The 23,768-nt window shown below is 41.5% G+C and overlaps 1 protein-coding gene across 1 annotated transcript; it reads left to right on the top strand.

Moving 5' to 3' along the window:
- The first annotated feature begins 13 nt into the window (after positions 1-13).
- Positions 14-23,651, top strand: LOC111017440 (ARM repeat superfamily protein). Its single transcript, XM_088126500.1, has 9 exons — positions 14-476; positions 21,438-21,529; positions 21,696-21,846; positions 22,224-22,351; positions 22,430-22,468; positions 22,550-22,588; positions 22,680-22,866; positions 23,103-23,308; positions 23,393-23,651. The coding sequence occupies exons 1-9, from the start codon at positions 170-172 to the stop codon at positions 23,411-23,413; spliced, it is 1,170 nt and encodes a 389-aa protein (XP_087982626.1). The 5' UTR covers positions 14-169; the 3' UTR covers positions 23,414-23,651.
- The last annotated feature ends 117 nt before the right edge of the window (positions 23,652-23,768 follow it).

Below are 23,768 nucleotides of genomic sequence, written 5' to 3'. Positions count from 1 at the left end.
CGTGTAACGAATTACATGGAAGTGGCGCATGTATGGGAATTTTCTGGTTCACTCTCGTCTCGTTTACTTGTTGGTCGTCGTCTTCGAAATTGCATTCCCTGCTCTGCTTGTTTTCGCTTCTAATTTCTTTTGCGTTTTAGCTGAGATTTCGAACTAATTGCATCCAAGGATGGAAATTAAACTGGCGACCGATCTTTTCAATCTTGAAGTCCAGAAGAGAAAATACATGGGGCGGTGCCTAGTAGCTGGGCTCTGTTTCTGGCTCTCTCTGACGTTGGTGATTGCAGAAGATACGGCAAACACAAACAAGTCTTCTTTGGGAGGTTTAATTTGGTCTTCTGCAAAAGAAGAGGGCGATCTCCTTGTCGAGAACAGGCCCCAGGAAGATTCCACCGCCGCTACAGCCGTCGTTCACGACCCTGATGGATTCGATGGCGGATTTTATTCCCTCGACAGCATGTTGCAGTGGGCTATAGGTATTATTGTACTTGTTATTACATGTGTCATGTTCAGCAACAAGGTTATAGAATGCTAAGTGATAGCATTAGCAATCACAAGGATGACCGAAATTCATGCAACTGGACTTTGTGTTGTAGGAGCAGTAGTTTGAGATGTCTTTGCAACATTATTCTTCCCAGGAACGTTTAAAAACCAAACTTAAATTGTACTACTAGACTTGGAAGTTGGAAGTTGCTGTTTTTCAAATCATAATGTGATATAATTTATGCACTTAATCATTGAAGATGTCTATTAAGGAAGAAATCTTGTAGTGAGAAGAAGATGAGGTAGGGCGATCGGAAGTGTAATCCAAGAGTCCAAATTAGCAACGTTGACAAAAAGCTGGTGAACAATGTTTTAAAAGAGCTTTTGAGGCTTAAACCTTGAGGTTCATCTCGAGGCAAGACTCTAACTTTTAGCCTTGAGACTTATGCCTTCTTTGAACCATGAGAGGCTTCCGCCTTTCATAGAAGAGGCTTTTACATGGAGGCTTTAAGCCTCGTGTAATGATTAGAACAATATTATTAATTTACCCAATTCTTATAAAATATAAAGGTTTCTTTGCGTATGGAATGCATTATAGGCGTAGTAACAATTCAATCTATTACTACTTTATTATCACAGTAAAGTTTCATAGGCATTTCCCATCGAATCTTCAAATCTTCTAAAATAATCTTTATCCACAGTAATTCACAGATGCCCAATGCCATTGCTCTAAATTCCGCTTCTGAGCTCGATTTTGCAACTACATCTTGTTTTTTACTTCTCCATGTCACTAAGTTCCTACCTAAGAAAGTACAATAGCCAGAAGTGCATTTTCTATCATCTATCGATCCTGCATAATCTGCATCTGTATAAACTTCTAGATTGAATTTCTCGCCTTTCTTAAACAACAATCCTCTCTCAATGGAGTTCTTCAAATAGTGGAGTATTCGGTACACAGCTTGAAGATGAACTTCTTTTGGACTATGCATAAATTGACTTATCACTCCTACAACATATGCAATATCTGGTCTCGTATGAGAAAGATATATTAATTTTCCAACTAACCTTTGGTAAATTTCCTTATTTACTAGAGTACTCTCTTCAGATGCACATAATCTATGGTTTTGATCAACCGACGTTCCCATTGGTCTGTTGCCAAGCTGTCCTGTTTCAGAAAGTAAGTCAATCACATATTTCTGTTGTGATACGAATATGCCTTGTTTAGAATAGGCAACTTCTATCCTAAGAAAATATTTTAGCTTTCCTAATTCTTTAACTTCAAACTCTTGGATTAAACAATTTCTCAATTTATCTGGTTCGTTATTATCATTGCTAGTGACAATAATATCGTTGACATAAATAATCAATGCTGTCACTCCCTCCGTATTAGAATGTTTTATAAATAATGTATGATCTCCTTGATTTTGTTTATAGTACATCTTCATCATAACTTGAGAAAATCTACCAAACCATGCCCTAGAAGATTGCTTTAATCCATACGACGCCTTTTTTAATTTACAAACTTTATTTCCTGCTTGCTGATACCCAGGTGGGATCTCCATATAAATTTCTTCTTCAAAATCACCATGTAGAAAAACATTTTTTACATCATATTGTAACATGTCTCATCCATGATTTACAGCAAGAGATAGAAGTATTCGTACTGTGTTCATCTTGGCAATAGGTGCAAAGGTTTCAAGGTAATCAACTCCATATGTTTGAGTATATCCCTTAGCAACCAACCGTGCTTTGTACCTCTCAAGTGTTCCATATGCTTTATACTTTACAAGTCCGTTTTCCCTTAAAGCAATCGGCAAATCTAGGTCTGACTCATCATTAGCAGGTATTGTAAGGTATGTGATGCAATCTTGCACAGGAGTTTTAAGAATAATGCAATCTTCCTTTCATTACTAAAGGAGAGCCTATTTATAGAGGCTTCCAGCTTTTGGAATATAAGATAAACCAAAGTTACTGTGCAGTAACTACTAAACTTTAAACAAGCTAAAGATATAACTAGCTAATCCTTTAAAAGAATTAACCACAACTAAGCCGACTACAGCAATTTCCCCGACCCAAATGATAAAACTCGTCCTCGAGTTTAAAAGCAGTGAAGTTAGATGGCTATGAACAATCCTCAAAATAGAAACTCGTCTCCAAAATATCACAAACGATTTGATCCTTGTAGCTACTCCCAATTGACAAAGGGATTGTACAAATGTTTGATACTTGAGTTTCCCCTCCTTTCTTGATCCAACTAACCGTGTAAGGTGTAGGATGAGGGATGAGTTGGAGGTTGAGGGCTGTTACTAGTTTGCTAGACTCAATTTTTTTGGTGCTTCCACTATCGATAATCATGTTACATATTTTTCCATGAATGGTGCACCTTGTCTTGAATAAAGAATGTCTCTGTGGAGAAGATTCTATTTTTGGTGTAAGGAGAAGCCTTTCAAGAACATAAGAAACTTGCTTGCCCTCATCTGGTTCTAAATACGTGATCTCATTTTCAGAATCTTGATTGTCTTGATCAATTTCTTCAGTTTCGTCTAGGATAGCTACTGCTCTTCTTTGAGGGCACTCATTTGACAAATGCCCAATCTGTCCACATATGAAACACTTACCTAAATTTGGTCGATTGTAGGTATTGGTGGGTCTTTTTGTTGCTGGAATTCCCCCATGTTTAGTATCTGTAGGAGGTTCAGTGTCTATTAGTTTTCTTTTGTTCAAAATGGATTGGACAGAAGCTGGATTAGTCTTGTCACGAGAGGTACTGCTTTTACAGCTACTGCCACTTTGGCCATCCCAAGTTGTTTTTCGGCTATATTGTTGTTCAAATTTATTTGTTCGTTGTTCTTCAACAGTGGTGGTTGCTGTAGCAATGACCTCATTAAGATACCCAATTGGTTGGAGTTGTAGTTTTTCCTTAATATCTAAATGCAATCCCCCAATGTATCTTGTAACTTTGTAATGTTCATTCTCTCCTAGATTTGTTCTTGCACCAAAACGATGAAATTTTTCCGTATAATCCATGATAGATCGAGTACCTTGTTTATAATTTTGATATTGGTTGTAAAGGGTCTGTTTATAATTGATGGGTAAGAATCTTTCTTGCATGAGTTTTTTCATCTTTTCCCATGTGCGGATTGGTCTCTTTCCAAATCTCCTTCGGTTTGTCTCTAATTTATCCCACCAAACAGATGCTCCCCCTTTTAATGAGAGCAACAAGTTTTACCTTCTTCTTCTTGGGATTACTCATGTAGTCAAAGAAGTTTTATACGTTCTCCACCCAATCAAGAAACCTATCTATTTCCATTTTGCCATTGAAGCTAGGCAAGCCGATCTTCATTTTGTAATCACTAGCATCTTGGTATTGTCGATGATCATAATGAAATCGTCTTCTGTCTTCTTCCGCATCACTTGAAGAATCCAGAAAAATCTCATGCCGCCATTGGGATAAAGTGTTCTGGTTGAATTCTTGTTGGGCAGGATGCTGTTCTTGATAAACTCTTGGACCTAGATTGGTTTCTTGGACCCTTCTTGGTGGAGCCATTTGCCTATCTTGAACGTAGCTGCCTTTTCGATCATCCACCGTTGCTTCTTGCTCCAATCTTGCAGGATCTTGTTGAGTCATTCTTGTTGGGTTTTGTTGCAGATTCAAGGTTTCCAACCGCCCATGTAAAATTTCCAGGATTTGTTTAATCTCACCCACATCCTTTTGGATGACTTTAATGTCTCCTTCGACCAACTGCAAGCGTATGGTCGTTGATCGTGGTGAGAGAACAAAAAACTAATCCTTTTCTTTGTTAGCAGGAAGAATTGCGCATGATTGCTGGTTTCTTTCCCGCCATTGAGTGTCTAGAATTTTGGGTGCTCTGATACCAATTGATGCAATTTTGCACAAGAGTTTTAAGAATAATTTAATCTGCCTTTCATTACTAAAAGAGAGCCTATTTATAGAGGCTTCCAGCTTTAGGAATACAAGATAAACCCAATTTACTGTGCAGTAACTACTAAACTTTAAACAAGCTAAAGATATAACTAGCTAATCCTTTAATAGAATGAACCACAACTAAGCTGACTACATCAGTCTAACTCATCATTAGTAGATACTATAATGTATGATTCATTACTGATTATTTTCTCGTCAATTTCATTTCAAGAGTTTGAATATATCTCTGAATTGGACTTGCTTATCTTTTTCAGTGTTTCTTCTTGAATAAACCTGTAATGATATAGTAGTAGAAGGGTTAGATGGTTCTGGTGAGGTGTCTAAGGGTGGTGGTAAAGGATTTGATATATGAAATGTGAGGTTGGGAATGTGCAAATCCTTATCTTCCAACAATAGTTCCTCCTCCTGAAGATAAGGTGAGGTAAAGAAGCTGACGTCTTCATAAAAGGTAACATCAGCAGAGATGAAGAACCTTTTTGAAGGAGGATGATAACATTTGTATCCCTTTTTGAGTGGTCAAGTATCCTACAAAAATACACTTGAGTGCTCGTGGATTAAGTTTACCTCGCTGATGACTGTGAACATGAACAAAAGCTACACAACCAAATACTCGATGAGTCAAGTTATTTGTTGTTCGAAAATCAGGATCAAATTTTGATAGGATATTCATAGGAGTTTTATGGTCTACAGTAGCAGATGGTAACCGATTGATTAAATAAATGGCTGGTAACACAGCTTCCCCCCAGAAGGATGATAGAGGCTGCTCTATTATTTAGGTACTAGGGAAAATTACAGGTCAAGGGAGTATTTGAGAGCTCCCTATTCTCTCCCACAATTTCTTACACAGAAATACAAGATAGCAAAAAGATACCTCACCCTCTCTAGAGCAACACATATATATAACAACCTTACTCCCTCTTCCTCAGTAACAAATTCTCTCCTTACTCAGAACGTCTTCTAACTAACTAGGGCCCACATGAATATTCTCTCTCCCCCTTTTACCCTTCATCCTATTCTTAATGTATTTCTTTATGATCGGAGGTCTATCATTACCTGCTGCCCAAAAAGACACCTTGTCCTCAAGGTGAAAATTAGGGAATTGTAGTTGCATTGTGTCAGTGGACTCCCATGTTGTGTCTTCCACCGTGCCACCCTCCCAACTAACAAGAACCTCCAAAGTCGATTGCTGGCCATTCCAAGTATGAATGCCAAGCACTTCCATCGGTTTGGTACAAACCACACCATCCTACCCAACATGCCGAGGGAAAGGAATCACGGGGAATGTGTGGCCAATTGCCTTCCTCAACTGAGAAACATGGAACACAGGGTGGATTGTTGCCCACTCCAGTAAGGAGAGGTTGTAAGCCACTGGTCCAATTCGTTCAATGATGCAGAACGGACACACAAAACGCGGGGCCAATTTGGAATTAACGTGTGGGTGTAGATTGTGGTGGCGGTATGGGCGCAACTTCAAGTAAACCCACGAGTCAACTTCCAATTCTACATCACGGCGTTTGGAGTTAGCTTGTGACATCATACGTTGTTGGGCAGCTAACAAATGAGTTTTCAATTGCCGCAACATGATATCCCTGTCTTGTAACTGCTGGTCGACTGAGGAGATGGCCGTAGAGCCCGACTCATAAGGCAATATAGGAGGAAGAGGACGACCATATATTGCCCATTAATTTGGTGATCCACCATTGATATTCCCTCGGAAGTACGCGCTGGTCAAGTAAGAATTTCAAAGCCTTCTGATCTGTTCGGACAAGGAATTTGCGACCCAGTAGGTACGGGCGCCACTTTTGGACGGCCAGAATAATAGCCATCAACTCCCGTTCATAAATGGGCTTGTGCCGATAAGTAAGAGTCAAAACATGACTGTAATACACGAGGGGTCGCCTATTCTGCATTAAAACAGCCCCGACACCGATCCCAGACGCATCGGTTTCAACGATAAAGGGTTGGGAGAAATTCGATAACCCAAGTACAGGGACAGTTGCCATGGACTCCTTGAGTGTCTCAAAAGCCACCATAGTTTCGTCCGACCATACAAAACTATCTTTCTTGAGCAACTGCGCATCGGCCAATCAAGCATAACAGAGATTTTGGAGGGACCAGCCGCGACTCTGTCATCGGAAACAATGTGGCCGAGGTACTCTATTTGTGACACTCCGAATGAACATTTTTTTTCATTAGCAACCAGCTGATGTTCCTCCAACGCTTGGAACACAAGTCGGAGGTGAGTGGTGTGGTCTTGTACAGAAGAACTATAGACTAGAATATCGTCAAAAAAACTGTGAGAGCCCTAATAGAGGTAGTTTGGGAATAGTATTAGTATTGTAGTTAAGGGTGTTATGATAATTAGTTAAGGGTGAGTTGGTTATAAATAAAAGTACTAGGGAGAGGAGAAGATTATCTTGGAGAATAGTTTTGTGTGAGAAATTTGAGAGAGTTCTTGGGAGAGAGATATCCCTCTCGAAAGACTATCGGTATTGTAATTACTCTTTGGTATTGCAATATAGTGTTCTTGTTAGGTTCTTGTATTCAGATACCTAACAAATTGGTATCAAAGCAAGTTCATCCTGGTCATGGATCGTGATCGTGTGTTGGAGTTCATGCTGAATGTTCAGAGATGTTTGGCTGAACAAAGTGATCTTATGAAACAAATGCAGCAAAAAATAGAAGTCGGGCTACGAAGAATAAAAGAAGAAGTGCGAAGTATATGAAAAGCAATTAGGCTGGGATATCGAAAACAGGGGCGAAGAGTGGTTGGAAGGCGACGATCGTACCCAAGAACGTGGATTGGAGTTCGATGGAAAATCAACCAAGGAGGGAAAAAGTCAGCGTGCAGGGATTCATCAATAACAGAGGAGAAATACGAAGAGATTGAATGTCCAAAAAGGAAGGACAAGAGTCTAAAAATGGCGGGACCAATTTTGCACGATGGTTTACCGATGAAGAAGAGGCGGAAAAAGAAGAAAGAACGAATACTGGGAAGGAAGGCTTAGATGCGACGTGGAAAAGATCGACGACGAAATTTGAAGACTGGGCACAGGGGAACGGGAGCACACAACTTCCAATGGAGGCTAGATGTGGGAAGGGAGGCTGGCCACTGTTGGTTCTGTGGCAAGAAACAAAAAGCCGAAGGGGAAGGGGTTGTAGTACCGGTGAAGCTCGGGGAGAATGAAAAATCATGGTGAAAATGAAAGAGAAAAGAAAAACGGGATGGATGGAAGACTTTGTCGCCGATTGTTGGAGTGGCCGGAGGGAGTGGTCGGAGTTGCAGGAACAACAACGGTGGCGCCTACGTCTCAAAACGGCGAAGGAGAAGGGGGAAGCTGCTAGGGTTTTTTACCCTAATATGTTTTGAGTCAAAGGGGTTAGGGGAAATGGGCTGAAAGTAGATCAGGGGAATGGGCTGAACCTAGATAAATTGGCTGGGGCCCATAACTTCTCAAGGTAAAAAAGGAGATAAAAATAAAAGATGGGCTTTGGGCCAAGGTTTCTTTGATTTGAAACCTAAAATCTGTAACCCTAGCTGCCACTCCACTTTTTCTCCTTGGCAGCGGACCCTCCAATCTATGCTACCTGTTGTGCCCGTTGGTCGTCGCACGCCGCCGACAACAGACTACCATCGTTCGCCACCAGTGCGTCCTCCGTCGCCTGCCGTCGGCCACCACGATCTGCTATCGGCCAACACCATCTTTCGCACAGCCCGCCATCTGCCGCACACACCTTGGGATCTGTTAGTAGTCAAAATCTAGTGTTTGCGATATGCTAGGTTTTAATCTTTTTAGGTGTTAAATTCCTTTTTTTTTGGTACACACACCTTGAGGACAAGGTATCTTTTAAGAGCAGGGTAATGTGAGAGCCCTAATAGAGGTAGTTTGGGAATAGTATTAGTATTGTAGTTAAGGGTGTTATGGTAATTAGTTAAGGGTGAGTTGGTTATAAATAGAAGTATTAGGGAGAGGAGAAGATTATCTTTGGAGAATAGTTTTGTGTAAGGACTTGGGAGAGAGATAGCCCTCTTGAAAGGCTATCGATATTGTAGTTTATCTTTTGAATTGCAATATAGCTATCTTTTAGGTTCTTCTATTCGGGTACCTAACAAAAACCAAAGTAAACTTGCGGAGGTAAGGTCACAAAATATCATTCATGATGGACTAGGAAAGTGGACGGTGCATTGCACAAGCCGAAAGGCATGACAAGGAACTCATAATGCCCGTCGTGAGTGCGGAAAACGATCTTATGAACGTCATTGGGTCGCACTCGGATTTGATGGTAGCCAGACTTCAGATTGATTTTTGAAAAAATTGTGGCACCGCATAACTCATCAAGTAGCTCGTCAACCACCGAAATAGGGAACTAGTCGGGTATAGTCATATGATTCAATGCCCGATAATCGATGCAAAAACGCCAGCTGCCATCTTTCTTTTTAACCAAGAGGGCCGAGCTCGAGAAAGCACTCGAACTGGGCTGGATAATCCCAGCAATCAGCATTTCTTGTACCAGCTTCTCGATCTCGTCTTTTTGAAATTGGGGGTAGCTATAGGGTTGGACACTAACCGGGCCAGTAGTTGGAATTAATTCGATGGCATGGTCCCTGTTTCGTGAGGGAGGTAGGGCGTTCAGTGGTTGGAAAACTCGTGTAAATTCCTTCAAAACGCTCTGTATTTCTGCTAGAGGAACCCCACTGCCCGACTCATCCTCATGTGCTTATTCCCCTTTTACTGAATTTAACTCTAGAATAACCCTGCGCCGCTCCTTCTGCATTGCCCGTATCATCGCCTTTAAGGAGACTTGAGTTCGTTAAAGGCTGGGTTCCCCTTGCAACAGAACCCGTCGTTTTCCCAACCCAAATTTCAATGTCAATTTCTTTAGATTCAGTGTGATATCCCCCAATGTTGACATCCATTGTACCATTAAAATCACGTTAGCACTTCCCAAAGGAATGGGCAAAAAATCTTGCACAATGGTTAGGTTGGGAAAACGAGCTCCATGACCTTGCAAACCCCATGACTCATCACCTCCGTACCCGTGCCCAAAATTACGCCATATCTGTTAGTTTGACTGCACGACAACCGACACTTCTGAGCCAATTCTAGTGCAATAAAATTGTGTGTAGCCTTGCTATCTACCAAGACGATCACATCTTGCCCTGCAATTTTTCCACGTACCTTAAAAGTCTTCGTTTTGGGAGAAGCCAGCCCTACGAACGAATTTAAAGAAAGCATGGTGAATCCCACCCCTTCTTTTTCCCGGTCTTCCACGATTGTTTCCACCTGTCCTGGAAATCGTCTCCACCACTTTCCGACTCCTGAACCACCAAGACTTGCAACTCCCGCTTCTTGCATTGATGCCCCGGTGAAAATTTCTCATCGCAACAATAACATAATCCCTTTTCCCTTTTCGCTCGTAGTTCAACATCTGTCAACTTTCGGAAATGCCCTAGACTCGCCGACGCAACCCCTCCTTTATTAGATGTCTCTATATTTCGTGATGTATTAGAATGATTAGAAGTGAAGGAAACGGTTCGGGCTGACCCGCTTGATGACCCACTGGTCTTTAGTGAACATGTGGATCCTCCCGACCCCTCTTTTTCCCCTTGGGTCGCGACAACTAGGCTAGCCGAATTCTTATCCTCGATTAGCTGGGCCATTTCCATGATTGCTTTGAGCCCATTGGGCTTCATAACCCGTACCTCTTTTCTGACGTCTTTCTTTAACCCATTGATGTATAGACTCTCCAAGATGAAGGCTGGTACCTCGTCGACTGCCCCGCCCACTTCTTCGAATCGTTGACGATAATCTCGCATAGTAGTCTCTTGGCGTACGGCCATAAATCGGTTTCACAACGTACGCTCCATCATTGGTCGGAACTACTGTAGTAGAAGTGTCCAGAACTCCTCCCAAGTCTGGATGGGCTGCTGCTTCTCCTCTCATTGGTGCCAATTTAAAGCTTCTCCTCTCATTGGTGCCAATTTAAAGCTTCTCCTCTCATTGGTGCCAATTTAAAGCTTCTCCTCTCATTGGTGCCAATTTAAAGCTTCTCCATCCAAGCACAGGACCGCTGCTTCCAATTTCTCCGCGTTCGGAGAGACGGTTGATCACAAAATATCTCGCAACCCAATGCAACCATCCGTTCGGGTTCTCACCCTAAAAAATAGGTATCTCTAATTTCCGCAGGCGAAGGTCGAATTTAGGGACTAGTGCGTTTGAGAGTCGATTTGACCCTTCACTTGAGGTGGCCGTACTCTTTGGCGTCTTCTCCCCTACATCGTCATCCTTTTCAAGACCCTTTCCTTTGTCTTACCTGGGGCGCCCATTGATTCCCATCTTCTGTGCCATTGCAGGCATCCACAATCGCATCTCCTCTTTGAACAAGGTCAATTCCTTCTTCCAAGATTCCCGATTATCTTCCACTGCCGTTGCCACACAGGAAAGCTGCTGTTCCACTCCCTCTACTCTAGACTCCATTCTCGTGACCTTTCCTTGAATCTACTGCTCTGATACCAAAATGATAGAGGCTGCTCTATTATTTAGGTACTAAAGGGAAAATTACAGGACAAGGGAGTATTTGAGAGCTCCCTATCCTCTCCCACAATTCCTTACATGGAAATACAAGCTAGCACAAAGATACCTCACCCTCTCTAGAGCAACACATATATATAACAACCTTACTCCCTCTGTAACAAACTCACTTTCCTCTGTAACAAATTCTCTCCTTACTCAGAACGTCTTCTAACTAACTAGGGCCCACACGAATATTCTCTCTCCCCCTTTTCCGTTCCTCCTAACGTATTTCTTTATGATCGGAGGTCTATCAAATGATTTAGGAACATTTCTTTGACAAAGAATGGTACGTGTCACATAAATGATGTGACCAATTTTCTTTTCGGCCACTCCATTCTGTTGAGGATTTTCCACGCAAGACGACTCATGGATGCCTCCATTTTTTTGAAAGAAGGATTTTAAGTTTTGATTGAAGTAATCTCGAGCATTGGCATAGCGGAATCGTTTGGGTTTGATTCTGAATTGATTTTCTATCATATGAAAGAATGTTTGAATGGTAGAAACAACATCAGATTTTTGTTTTAAAAGATAAACCCATGTGACTTGAGTACAGTCATCAATGAACACACTAAACGTTAGTATGAATAAGAGAGAAAGGAACTGATATTCGTTTATTATTACTAGAGAAGGGTACACGCTTGTATTTAGTGAATTCACAAACTTCACATTGAATTGACTCAGGATTAAGATTTTGGAATAAATCAGGAAACAATATTTTAAGAGTTCGAAATGAAGGATGTCCTAGTCTATAATGGTTCAACAAAAGCTTACTTGAAGGTTGATGAGTTTGTGAGGTGAAGGAGATTGGAACACTAGTTTGACCGACAAGTTTATTAAGATAATAAAGTCCATCTTTTTCATTAGCAAGTCCAATCATCTTCCCATTGCCCTGGTCCTGTAAAATACAAGAAGAATCAGAAAAAATTACTTTGCATCCTAAATCTTTGTTCAAATTCTTTACTGAGATCAAATTAACAGTTAAACGTGGTATATGAAGCACATTCTTTAAAGTAATGTTTGAATTTATCTTGATGTCTCCTTGACCAGCCACTATTACCATGGTACCATCCGCTGTATAAATTTTCTTATTGCTCGGACAAATACTATAAGAGATATAATGATAGCTACTATTCGTCATATGGTCTATTGCACCAAAATCAATAATCGAGGTACAACGTTTAGGCTGAGAAGTTGTACTCGTTAAAGTTACCGAACCTGTACCTTGACCAGGACCATTATCCAAAGTTTTTAAGAAGCTCCTTAATTGTTTGATCTCATGTATGTCCAACTTTTTTGTAATTTTGGACGATTGTGACATTTATACCAAGACTACATAGCAACTCAAAAGATGGAGATCCACGCACAAAACTGAAAAATCAACACTGAACCGAACCGAAAGAGGGTTGAATTGAATCAAAACCAGTCGAAACAAACCGACAATGAATTGAACCGGAATGAAAATCGATGAACCAGCCCAACAACGAATTGAACCGAGCCTAAGGAGCTGAACCAAAAAAGTTGACCGAGTTGAATCGAACTAGACTAAATCGAACTGAGAGAATCAAACCAACTAAACCAAAATGGCTGAATCGGATTAATTGAACCAAACTGAATGGACCGGACTGTTTGAACCGAACCGATCGAATCGGGTCAATTGAACCGGGCCGACCAAACTGGCTAAACCAAACCAAGGCAAACGTTCTGAAGCAGAAACCCTAACAGTTTCTCATGACAACCAAATTGAGCAGTTGGCAACACGACGAACGGCGACGGGCGACTACCGTTGGCGACTGACGGCGACGGAAGCACGGCGAGACAAACACCCCAATTTACAAATCACGAACGAAACCGCGAACAGCAAATGGAAATCCACGAACAGGGTAGTGTCGACGGCGGCAGCAGTATTGCAGTGGGTTGGGTTCAATGAACACTTGCAAAAAAGTGTTCCAAACTTCAAACCCTAATGGGTACAAAACCCTAATGAGCACAAAACTCTAATGGGCACAAAAATTTTAGAGGAAACCTAGAGCTCTGATACCATGTTAATATTCATAGGGTTCCATCTCAAAACCAATTGACAATGAGAGGAGTAGTCCATACCTATTATAAATCATTGTTAGGTCCCTTTTCTTTTCAACGTGGAATCCTTAACATGTCCTCTCAAGATCGTGGCTCTTTTGGCTCATCGATCTTGGCCAGATCCCGTTTTTGGATCGGATGCTCGTTTGAGCGTTTTTTGGCTCTGATACCATATTAATTGATAAGAAAAGAAAATAATTTTTACTTCCAAATAATTGATACAAGACTAAATAAGAAAAGAAAAGAAGTCCTTGCCAATTAGGATAAGAAAACACGTACCTATTAGAACAAGGAAACCTAACCTATTAAAACCCAAATACAATAGGAATAAAAGAATAACAATATAATTTAACACTAAGACTGTTGCTGGGCGTACCTGCCACTCAAATTAGATGCTAAATGAGATGATAGAGGAGGCTGAGGAACGATACTGATACCGAGAGCCTTGTGCAATTGAGAAACATGGAAATTAGATTGATTTGGGCTAAAGAAGGAAAGTCTAGTTTATAGGTGTCAATAGACTCCCATGTACCTTCCTTAGCTGAACCATCCTCCCATTGAACCAAAACTTCAAGCTCCAATGTAGAATTAGTACCCTAGCGAAGGCCTAACACCTCAGTAGGATGCACTTTAATAATACCATCTTCACCTAAACCTCGAGGTAAAGGAATAACAGGTAAGGTTTGACCCACAGCCATACAAAATTGAGAGACGTGAAAAACAAGGTGTATCACAGTCGTGTCCAGGTTACGACCAACAACCATTCGAAGTTGAGACATGAAAAACAAGTTGTATTACAACAGTCTCCAGTAGAGGTAACTTGTAGGCCACTATCTGTATCGACCTTCAGTGTCTTAGTCTTCGGTGATGCTAACTCCATGAAGAAATTTAAGTGTAACATAGCGAACCCATCGTTCCTTTCCTTCTCAACTTCGTCACTGACTGTATCGACGTCTTGAAACTCTTCAACTAATGTGTTAAGCTCCTGGTATACTAAAACTTGAAGTTCCTTCTTCTTGCACCTATGCCAAAATTTCTCATCACGACGAAAACACAGTTCCTTCTCCCTCTTGATTTTCTTGATTTTCAATTCCGCATCAGAAAGTATGCGAAAGCTCCCATTTGTCGTACTCATATCGAGTATCGCGACCTTTGCTTGCTAACTCTGTTTTCTTTGACACGTTTGAGTGCGTAGAACAAAAAGAAATGGTTTGGGCTAACCCGATTGACGATCCAACCGGTTTCTCGACCCCATCGATCCTGTTGAGCCGGCGTTGCCCATTGGGCTTGTTGATATTGGGTTGGCCTCATTTTTGTCTTCTATTAACTGGGTCATCTTCATCATTTCCTTTAGCCCATTTGGCTTCATCACTTCTTCTTCTTTCCTCGAGTCTTCCTTCAGCCCATTTATGAACAAACTTCCAAAAATGAATGTCAGAACTCCATCGACAGGTCCCATAGTCTCCTTCAATCATCAGCGATAATCCCTTATTGTGGTTTCTTATTGCACAACCACAAATCTATCGCATAAGGTTCCTTCCAAGAACGGCCGAAACCTCTGTAAGAGCAACACCTGAAATTCCTCCGAAGTCTGAATAGGTCTCTGTTTCTTTTCTCACTAATGTCAAGCCAATGCGTCTGCATCTAAACAAAGTATTGACACCTCCAACTTTTCCTTGTCCCTCAATTGATTAATAAAAAATAAAAAATAACAACTACCCGATGCAACCAGCCGTCTGGGCTTTCTCCGAAAATGGGTACCTCTAGTATTTGTAATCGAAGGTCAAAAATTGGTGCCGACGCATTGGTGAGGCGATTCGATTGTCGCTCGAATTCTTGGGGCTTACCTAATTTTTGCCCCATGATGCTTCTTGCTTCACTGGTGCCTTTCCTTTATCCTCTTTGCTCCTTTATACTACCCCCATCTTTTGTGCCACTGCAACCATCCAAAGTCTGATTTCTTCCTTGAACAACGTCATTTCCTTCTTCCATGAGTCTCAACTTTCCTCCACGTCGAAACTACTCCCGAGTCCCGACAATTATTATTCCACAACTTCTACACGATTCTTCATTCTTTTTTTCCAGTTAACGTTCCCATAAATCACTACTCTGATTCGAAAATGATAGAATGTGCTTCTATTATTTATGTAATGGAGGAGAATTTACAGGGTTGAAGGAGATTTCGAGAGCTCCTTGATCTCTTCGGTCTATTCCTCAACCCGCACACAGCAGTTTATAACTAACATAAATTACCAAAGTGCTCTGTAACTATGTTGGGCCTCTCTGATAATAGAAACTAGTGCTCATCACTCCCTACTATTATTCTCCCTTTTACCTCTCTTTCTAGAATACACTTTCTTTATCGGGGCCTACCAAGGTGTTCTTCCTTCCTATTGGGGCCACAGTGGTGTGTGCTTTGCAGAGGGGCCTTGGAGAATCTTGACCACATTCTCTGCGGTCTTGTCAATTTGCTCGAGATATATGGGATTGTTTTTTTGAGTGTCCCGGGTGTGTTTGGCTTGTAATAGAGATTGTCGGGCGATGTTGAAGGAGATGCTCTTGTCTCCCTTTTGAGATAGGGGAAGATTCTTGTGGCAGGCCTGTTTCTTTACTACTTTTTGGGGAATTTAGCTTGAGACAAGCGACAGAATTAGGAGGATGGAGAGATTTAGCAAGTTTTTTTTTGGAGCTTATTAGATATATATTACTTCCTTATGGGGTCAGCTCCTGAGGACTTTTGTAATTATCAATTAGGTGTTATTATTTTGGATTGGAGTTCCTTTCTTTAGGGGTATTCTTTCCAGTATTTTTTTTTTAGTTAAAATTCCTGTATTGGTGCTGTGAGGGAGGGTCCATAGTGTTTTGTGGGGTGGGTGGGGAGAAACCCTTATTTGCAACATTTCTTTACATTGGTGTTCGTCAACAGAGGAGTGGAGTTATCATTAAACCTAAATTTCTCAGTTTTTTTCTTCATGCATCTTCCTTGGAATTTAGTTTTTGTGGTGCCCTTTTTCTTGAAGTTCTGTCCTAACTCCTAAAGTCTACACCTTGTTCCATTGTATATTGTGAGACCCCCAATCATTAATACATATACTAGCAGAAGCAGCATTGTACGTGTTCACAGTTAGTTGGTTCATTAATGCGCATGGCTAGCATGGTGGGAGTACCTATTTTATCTGTTGAACTTCTTTTGATGTTTTTCATGTTATGTTTTGGAAGTTAGAAAGACTGAAGAGAAGAGGACCAACACTCTCTAAAGGGCTGGGTTTGTTATTTTGTGCAATTCGAACAGGTTTATCCTGGATTATTGTTCTAATATCACCATTTTGAGTAAGCAAAACCTTACAAATTGGTATCAGAGCAGTATATCTTGGGAAAAACTTAAGAAAAAAATGGCTCAAAAGAAGTTTGAGGAAAGATTAGATACTACGGATAGAGAAGTGGGTGGCTTGAAGGATGAAGAATCCAGAATGGCCAGAGCGTAGAATAGAATGGAAGAACAGAGGAAAGAGAATCAGAAGGCTTTTGCTTCCCTAATAGCTGATGCGGCCGTTAGTAGAGCGTCGACCAAACTTCCCAGGGGAGAGGAAGAATCGTCACTTAAAAGAAAAGATCCCGAAGAAGGGGGAGACTATACGAACATGAGAGAGGGACTGTATGACCGAAGCAAATTTAAGAAAGTTGAGATGCCGATCTTCACTGGAGATGATTTGGATGCTTGGTTATTTCGGGCGGAGCGATACTTCGTCGTCCACCATATTTCCGATACAGAAAAGGTAACGGTTTCCATCACGAGTTTCGAAGGTAAGGCGTTGGCGTGGTTCCGATAATGATGGTCGGCAACCTTTTAATGACTGGGCAAACCTGAAATCCAGGTTATTCGAACAGTTTGGATCCTCGCAGGATGGAATGTTATGCGCCAGATTCCTTGTCGTGAAACAGGAGGGAACCGTCGCAGACTACCGTACCCAATTCGAAGCCCTGGCCGCTCCGTTACCTCACCTAATAGAAGAAGTCCTAATCAGTACGTTCCAAAACGGGTTGGATCCGATCATAAGGGCTGAGGTTCTATGTTGGCAACCTACTGGGCTGGAAGGAATGATGAAAACAACCCAACTTATTGAAGACCGTGAGGTGGCTAAGTGTATGAGGACAGGAATCCAAACCCAGACGAGACCAACCCAAGCCCAAAACACCAAAGGCCCATTCTCCTTTCCAAAAACCCTACCCAAAACACCCGATCCAAACCCTAATCCTCCCATGCGAACCATAACTCTTTCAAATCACAACCACCCGATACGAAAAGACCAAACATTTAAACGCCTCACAGATGCTGAGTTTCAGGCGAGGAAAGAAAAGGGGCTCTGTTACTGCTGTGAGGAAAAGTTCACCGTCTGTCACCGTTGTAAAAGCAAGGAACTTCGCGTTCTCCTCATCCACAACGAGGCCATCGATATGGAAGATGAAACAGAGTTGGAAGAGAGTATTCTTGAGGAAACCGTCGCCATGCAGACCGCTGAAGTTGGAGAATTAACCGGACTGGCGTTGAATTCCGTTGTGGGGTTCTCAACACCAGGTATGATTAAAGTAAAAGGGAAGGTTGACGATGAGGAGGTGGTAGCCCTTATCGATTGTGGGGCAACTCACAACTTTATTTCTCAACAGCTGTTGGAAAAATTGAAGATTCCGATGACCGAGACAGCACATTATGGGGTGGTAATGGGTACCGGAAAAGCTATCAGAGGGAAGGGAATCTGTAAAGATGTGATTCTGAATTTTCCAGAGTTGACGGTTGTTGAGAATTTCTTACCCCTGGAATTAGGAGGGGCGATTGACATGGTCTTGGGGATGCAATGGTTACGAACTCTCGAAGTAACATCCGTTGATTGGAAGGGACTATCATTGACTATTAACACAGGGGAGCAAAAGACTGTGTTAAAGGGAGACCCGTCACTTACCCGCACCGAGGTTTCACTGAAAAGCTTATTGAAATCATGGGAGGAGCAGACCAAGGATTTCTGATAGAATGTTGAGCTCTCACGGCACTCACGGGTGAGGAAGGGGAATACGCTGCCATTCCCTACACCGCAAACGTCCCTCCAATGGCATCCTTGTTAGCGGAGTACAGTGATATTTTCCAAACACCATCCAGACTTCCCCCGTGCCGGGCAATCGATCATCGTATACAACTTCAAGAGTGACAAGCGCCTATCAATGTTCGTCCTTACCGATACACGCACGTTCAGAAGAATGAGATTGAACGGTTAATCAACGAGATGCTCACTGCAGGGATCATTCGCCCTAGCGTAAGCCCGTATTCTTGTCCCATATTATTAGTCAAGAAGAAAGACGGAAGCTAGCGCTTTTGTGTGGATTACAGGGCTCTGAATAACGCCACCATACCCGACAAATTTCCCATTCCGATGATCGAGGAATTGTTAGATGAATTACATGGTTCATGCATCTATTCCAAGATCGATCTTAAGTCGGGATACCACCAAATCATGGTAAATGAAGCCGATGTTCAGAAGATAGCTTTTCGGACCCATGAGAACCACTATGAATTTCTGGTCATGCCTTTCGGCCTCACCAACGCCCCGTCCACCTTTCAAGCTTTGGTGAACAGTATTTTCCGCCCCTTCTTGCGAAAGTCCATACTTGTTTTTTACGATATTTTGATTTATAGTACAGATATGGAGTCCCATGAGCACCATCGTAATGTTGTCTTCAACGTTCTATGGGAAAATTTCTTGTATGCTAACCTAAGCAAGTGCCACTTCGCAAAAGATCGCATCGAGTATCTGGGTCACTGGGTTTCGGCCCAAGGCGTAGAGGCGGATCCGGAAAAAGTACATGCAATGTTAGAATGGCCAATCCCTACGAATTTACAAGAGCTGTGTGGTTTCTTGGGACTCACGGGATATTACCGACGTTTCGTTCTGAATTATGGTGCAGTGGCAGCACCCTTAATACAACTTCTTAAACGTGATGCTTTCCATATTTATTGGGCCAAAAGTTCATCGTACGTACTGATCAACAAGCCTTGAAGCATCTATTGGACCAAACAGTAGTGCAAGCAGAATATCAAAAATGGGTTTCCAAGCTGTTGGGGTACTCTTTTGAAATACAGTATCGATCGGGACTCGAAAATAAGGCTGCAGATGCCCTTTCCCGAATGCCGGCCACGGTGCACCTTGCATACTTGTCGGTCCCCACATTGCTGGATGTTGAAATCACCAAACGCGAGGTATTATAGGACCCGAATGCGCTTCAGTTCTGGTCCACCTTGCAGAAGGTCCGGACAGCATGCCAAGATTTTCCCTTCAGCAAGATACGCTTTTATATAAAGGTCGTTGGTGCTTTCGAAAACGTCTGCTCTTATACCCACTGTACTCCACACATATCACGATTCTGTTATGGGAGGACATTCTGGTTTTTTGCGGACTTATAGGCGTTTAACTGGGGAATTATATTGGCCGGGAATGAAAGCAGATGTCAAACGATACGTGGAGGAATGCCCCACTTGTCAGCGTAATAAACAGTTGGCCGTATCTCCTGCTGGATTATTACAGCCCCTTCCGGTACAGGAACATATATGGGAGGACATTTCGATGGATTTCATTGAGGGACTACCTCGCTCTGAGGGGTTTGACACCATTTTTGTGGTGGTCGATCGCTTAAGTAAGTATGCCCATTTCATCCCGTTGAAGCACCTATTTACGGCCAAGTAGGTGGCAGCAGCCTTTATCCGAGAGGTGGTCCGTTTGCATGGGTTTCCCCGCTCTATTGTATCCGACCGCGATAAGATTTTTCTTAGTCATTTTTGGCGGGAATTATTTCGTGTCCAAGGTACCCAATTACGGCGTAGTACAGCCTTCCACCCTCAAACTGACGGGAAATCCGAGATCGTGAATAAGTGTGTGGAAACCTACCTCCGTTGCTTCTATATTGACCGTCCCAAGCGATGGGGGACATGGATTGCATGGGCTGAATACTGGTACAATACCACCTTCCATATATCTACAGGTACGACACCTTTTAACGCTGTTTACGAACGAACCCCACCTCCATTGCTGTTTTATGGAGACTCCCGGACATCGAATTCGACGTTGGACCAACAATTGGTTGAACGGGATCAAGCGTTGTCCATCCTGAAAAATCACCTAGTGACGGCCCAAGGTCGTATGAAGAAGTTTCCTGATCGGCATCGCCGAGAGGTGGAATTTCAGGTGGGCGATTGGGTCTATTTGATAATACGGCCATACCGGCAACTATCTCTAGCCAAGCGCATAAATGAGAAACTCTCCCCCAAATTTTTTGGGCCCTATCAGGTGCTAGACAAAATTTGATCATTGGCTTACAGGTTGGATCTTCCTAGTGACGCCACCATACACCCGGTTTTTCATGTTTCCCAATTGAAACAAGCATTAGGAGATCATTCCGTTGTTCATCCCCATCCTCCACGGTTTACTGATGATTTCGAATTGGAGGCTATTCCTGAAGAAATCATGGCATTACAATGTAATTCAACCACGGGAGAAGTGGAGCTCCTCATTCGCTGGCAAGGGTTACCTGAACATGAAGCTACGTGGAAGTCCAGATCCTTTATTCAGCAGCAATTTCCGGAATTCCACCTCGAGGACTCGGTGCTTTTGTATCTGGGGAGTGATGTGAGACCCCCAATCATTAATACATATACTAGGAGGGGCAGAAGCGGCATTGTATGTGTTGACAGTTAGTTGGTTCATTAATGCGCATGGCTGGCATGGTGGGAGTACCTATTTTATCTGTTGAACTGCTTTTGATGTTTTTCATGTTATGTTTTGGGAGTTAGAAGGACGGAAGAGAAGAGGACCAGCACTCTCTAAAGGGCTGGGTTTGTTATTTTGTGCAATTCGAACAGGTTTATCCTGGATTATTGTTCTAATATCACCATTTTGAGTAAGGAAAACCTTATATATATCGATTTCATTATTTGTCATGTGTTTGGACGCATATGGTCACTACTTATATACTGGAGTCTCCTCTGTTTTTTTCAGTTTCAATAATGCACTTCATTGTTTTTGCATATTATGCAAAACTTTCTATTGAGCAATTTTGTTATTTTGTTGAAACATTTTAAGTTATTTTACCAAATTGGTTGTTTTTTTTTTATTTTCTTTTAATGAGAAACTGAACTTTTCATTGAGACAAATGAAAAAAGAACTCATGTACAAGGACATTAAAAAAACCAGCCCTACACTAGCCCTACAACAGAAGTTCCCTTGGTATACGTCTGAAGAGAGTGTTGATTTGCCTCCTCTATTTCCAATCCTGTGAACCGGCTTCCTGATTAGTGTACTTGTCTGAATTAGGCCATTCTGATCCTGCAAAACTAAAGGGAACTGCACAGGATGTGAAGCAATTGTCTCCAAGTGCGCTAAAGAAGCGGCAGGAAGAAATTAAGGTGCAATTGTAGTGTATTTCAGTTTCTGCATGGAAATCAAACAAAGAAATGAACATTTTTGTATTCATATGTATACTCACTTTAATCCCTTTTGTTATGCGTTATGCAACTCAAATCTGAGTAGTTATTGATCTCATTGAGATTCACGAGTACCCTGCTTCTGTAGGATCTAATGGAGAAGTTGAAGATGCCATCAGATGCAAAGTTGATTCAAATTGCTATAGATGACTTGAAAAATTCCTCCTTATCATTGGAAGATCACCACCGTGCACTACAGGAGCTTTTAGTACTCGTTGAGCCAATTGATAATGCAAATGGTTGGTTCTAGCATCACTATTAGCTGAGGACCCTGGGAACGGATTCTCTCTCTTTTAAATGTTGGCTGGCAATGAGATATGTTCTTATTATCCTTGTGAGCCGAGGAACTTGTGAATTTCTTCAATCAATTACATTTGTTTTACCTTACACTTCATGTCGCATGTTAGTTACACCTTAAAGTATTTGTGGAAGAAGCATTTCTTTGAAGTGCTTATTGTGAATGTACTTCACTTAAATTCACTAAAAAACATTTGTTTGGTGCTTTTAACTGAGTTCATAGTCCTATCCTATATAATTCTTAATCTTATTTTTGGCTTTGTTATCTTACCTTCTCTTACATTATTAAGTTTTTGGGTTTTTCCTTTTCGTTTTGTAGATTTGAACAAACTTGGGGGCATTGCTGTGCTTATCCATGAGCTTAATCATATTGATCCTAATGCTAGGAAAGTTGCTGCATGGATTCTTGGAAAAGCGAGTCAGAATAACCCTATTGTTCAAAAGCAGGTACCATCGTACACCGAGTGCAATTATTTTCATTAATCTCTTCGTAGAATTTGCCTTCAGCTACATTCTTATTGCCAGGTATTGGAACTGGGGGCACTAGCAAAATTAGTGACGATGGTAAAATCTGATTTTGTAGAAGAAGCCATCAAGGCATTGTATGCTATTTCAGCTTTGATTCGAAATAATTTATCTGGCCAGGAATTATTCTATGCCGAATCTGGAGATAGTTTGCTTCAGGTGACAAACTGAAGATTTGTAGAGGAATGATGTGCCACTTTCATGCTGACGGAATCCAGGAGAGGTGACAGTTTTCTTTTGGTTTCTGTAGGATATTCTAAGCAACTCGAGCATGGATATCCGATTGAAAAAGAAAGCAGTGTTTCTCACAAGTGATCTGGCCGAGACACAATTAGAAAAAGCAGATGAAGCTGAGATGCCATTTCTTGGTGACCGCCTTTTCTTGAAGTCTGTGGTTGATCTAACCCATTCAACGGACATTGATCTTCAGGAGAAGGTGGGGTGTTTTTTTTTTTTTTCTAAGAAAGTTCTTCTACATTTTCATTTATTATAATCTTTTTGGTGCATTATAGGATCGGCTTTTAGATAAGGGTCATTTGTGGATTTTCTACAATATATAAAGATGTCTGTTTAATGTGCACACTGCACATTATTTCGAAATTTCTTTGACATATTGTGTTAGGTAAAGAGGTGTGCCCCTTGTTCAGATTGGTTTTATTTTGCATTTACAGGCCCCTTGTTGCTCTAAAGAACCTCCTGCTTCTGAGGACAACTGAAGCTCAAGTTTTGAGAGAATTTTGTGGGTTGGACGTTGCTTTGCAGAGGATGAGGGTGAAGCTGGAGGTATTAATGGAAGAGGAAGATCACAGAGATTATGCAATGGATGTGGAAAGTCTGCGAAGCCAAGTGGAGTTAATTTTCCTTGAAAAACTAGGAAAGGTAGTTTTTACTCGGAGATTTATCATTGTAATTGTGAGTAAGTAACCTGCAGGCGGTGAACTAAATACAATTCTTTGGTTACAGAGCATGCAGGTTCCAACATGAACACGAGGATGATATTAGTTGCAGCCTTAAAGATATGTCATATACAGTGCTTTCATACTAACCTAGCCTGTTTTGAAGTGTCCCCTCGATAGAAAAGAGATACATCCCAGCTATGTCGGGAAAGTTGAAATTTTTATAGCAATGTAAAGATTTTTCCCGCAGAATAGAATGAATAATTTATGTGAAATTTGTAGGATATTATTCGGAAATATTCAATTTTTTATTATTTAAAATTTAATTGCGTCTTAAAATAGAGGGAAGTAAAATTTTAATTTTTAGTATTGAGAGAATTAAAATTGAAAACTCATGTTTATTGTTTCCTTTGAGTTCCAAAAACCAAGGGAGGCCAAGTACT

Source organism: Momordica charantia (genome assembly GCF_013281855.1).
Source record: "Momordica charantia cultivar OHB3-1 chromosome 7 unlocalized genomic scaffold, Mcharantia_2.0 BLBB01000007.1, whole genome shotgun sequence".
Lineage (NCBI taxonomy): Eukaryota > Viridiplantae > Streptophyta > Magnoliopsida > Cucurbitales > Cucurbitaceae > Momordica > Momordica charantia.
This window is presented reverse-complemented; position numbering and strand designations above follow the sequence as displayed.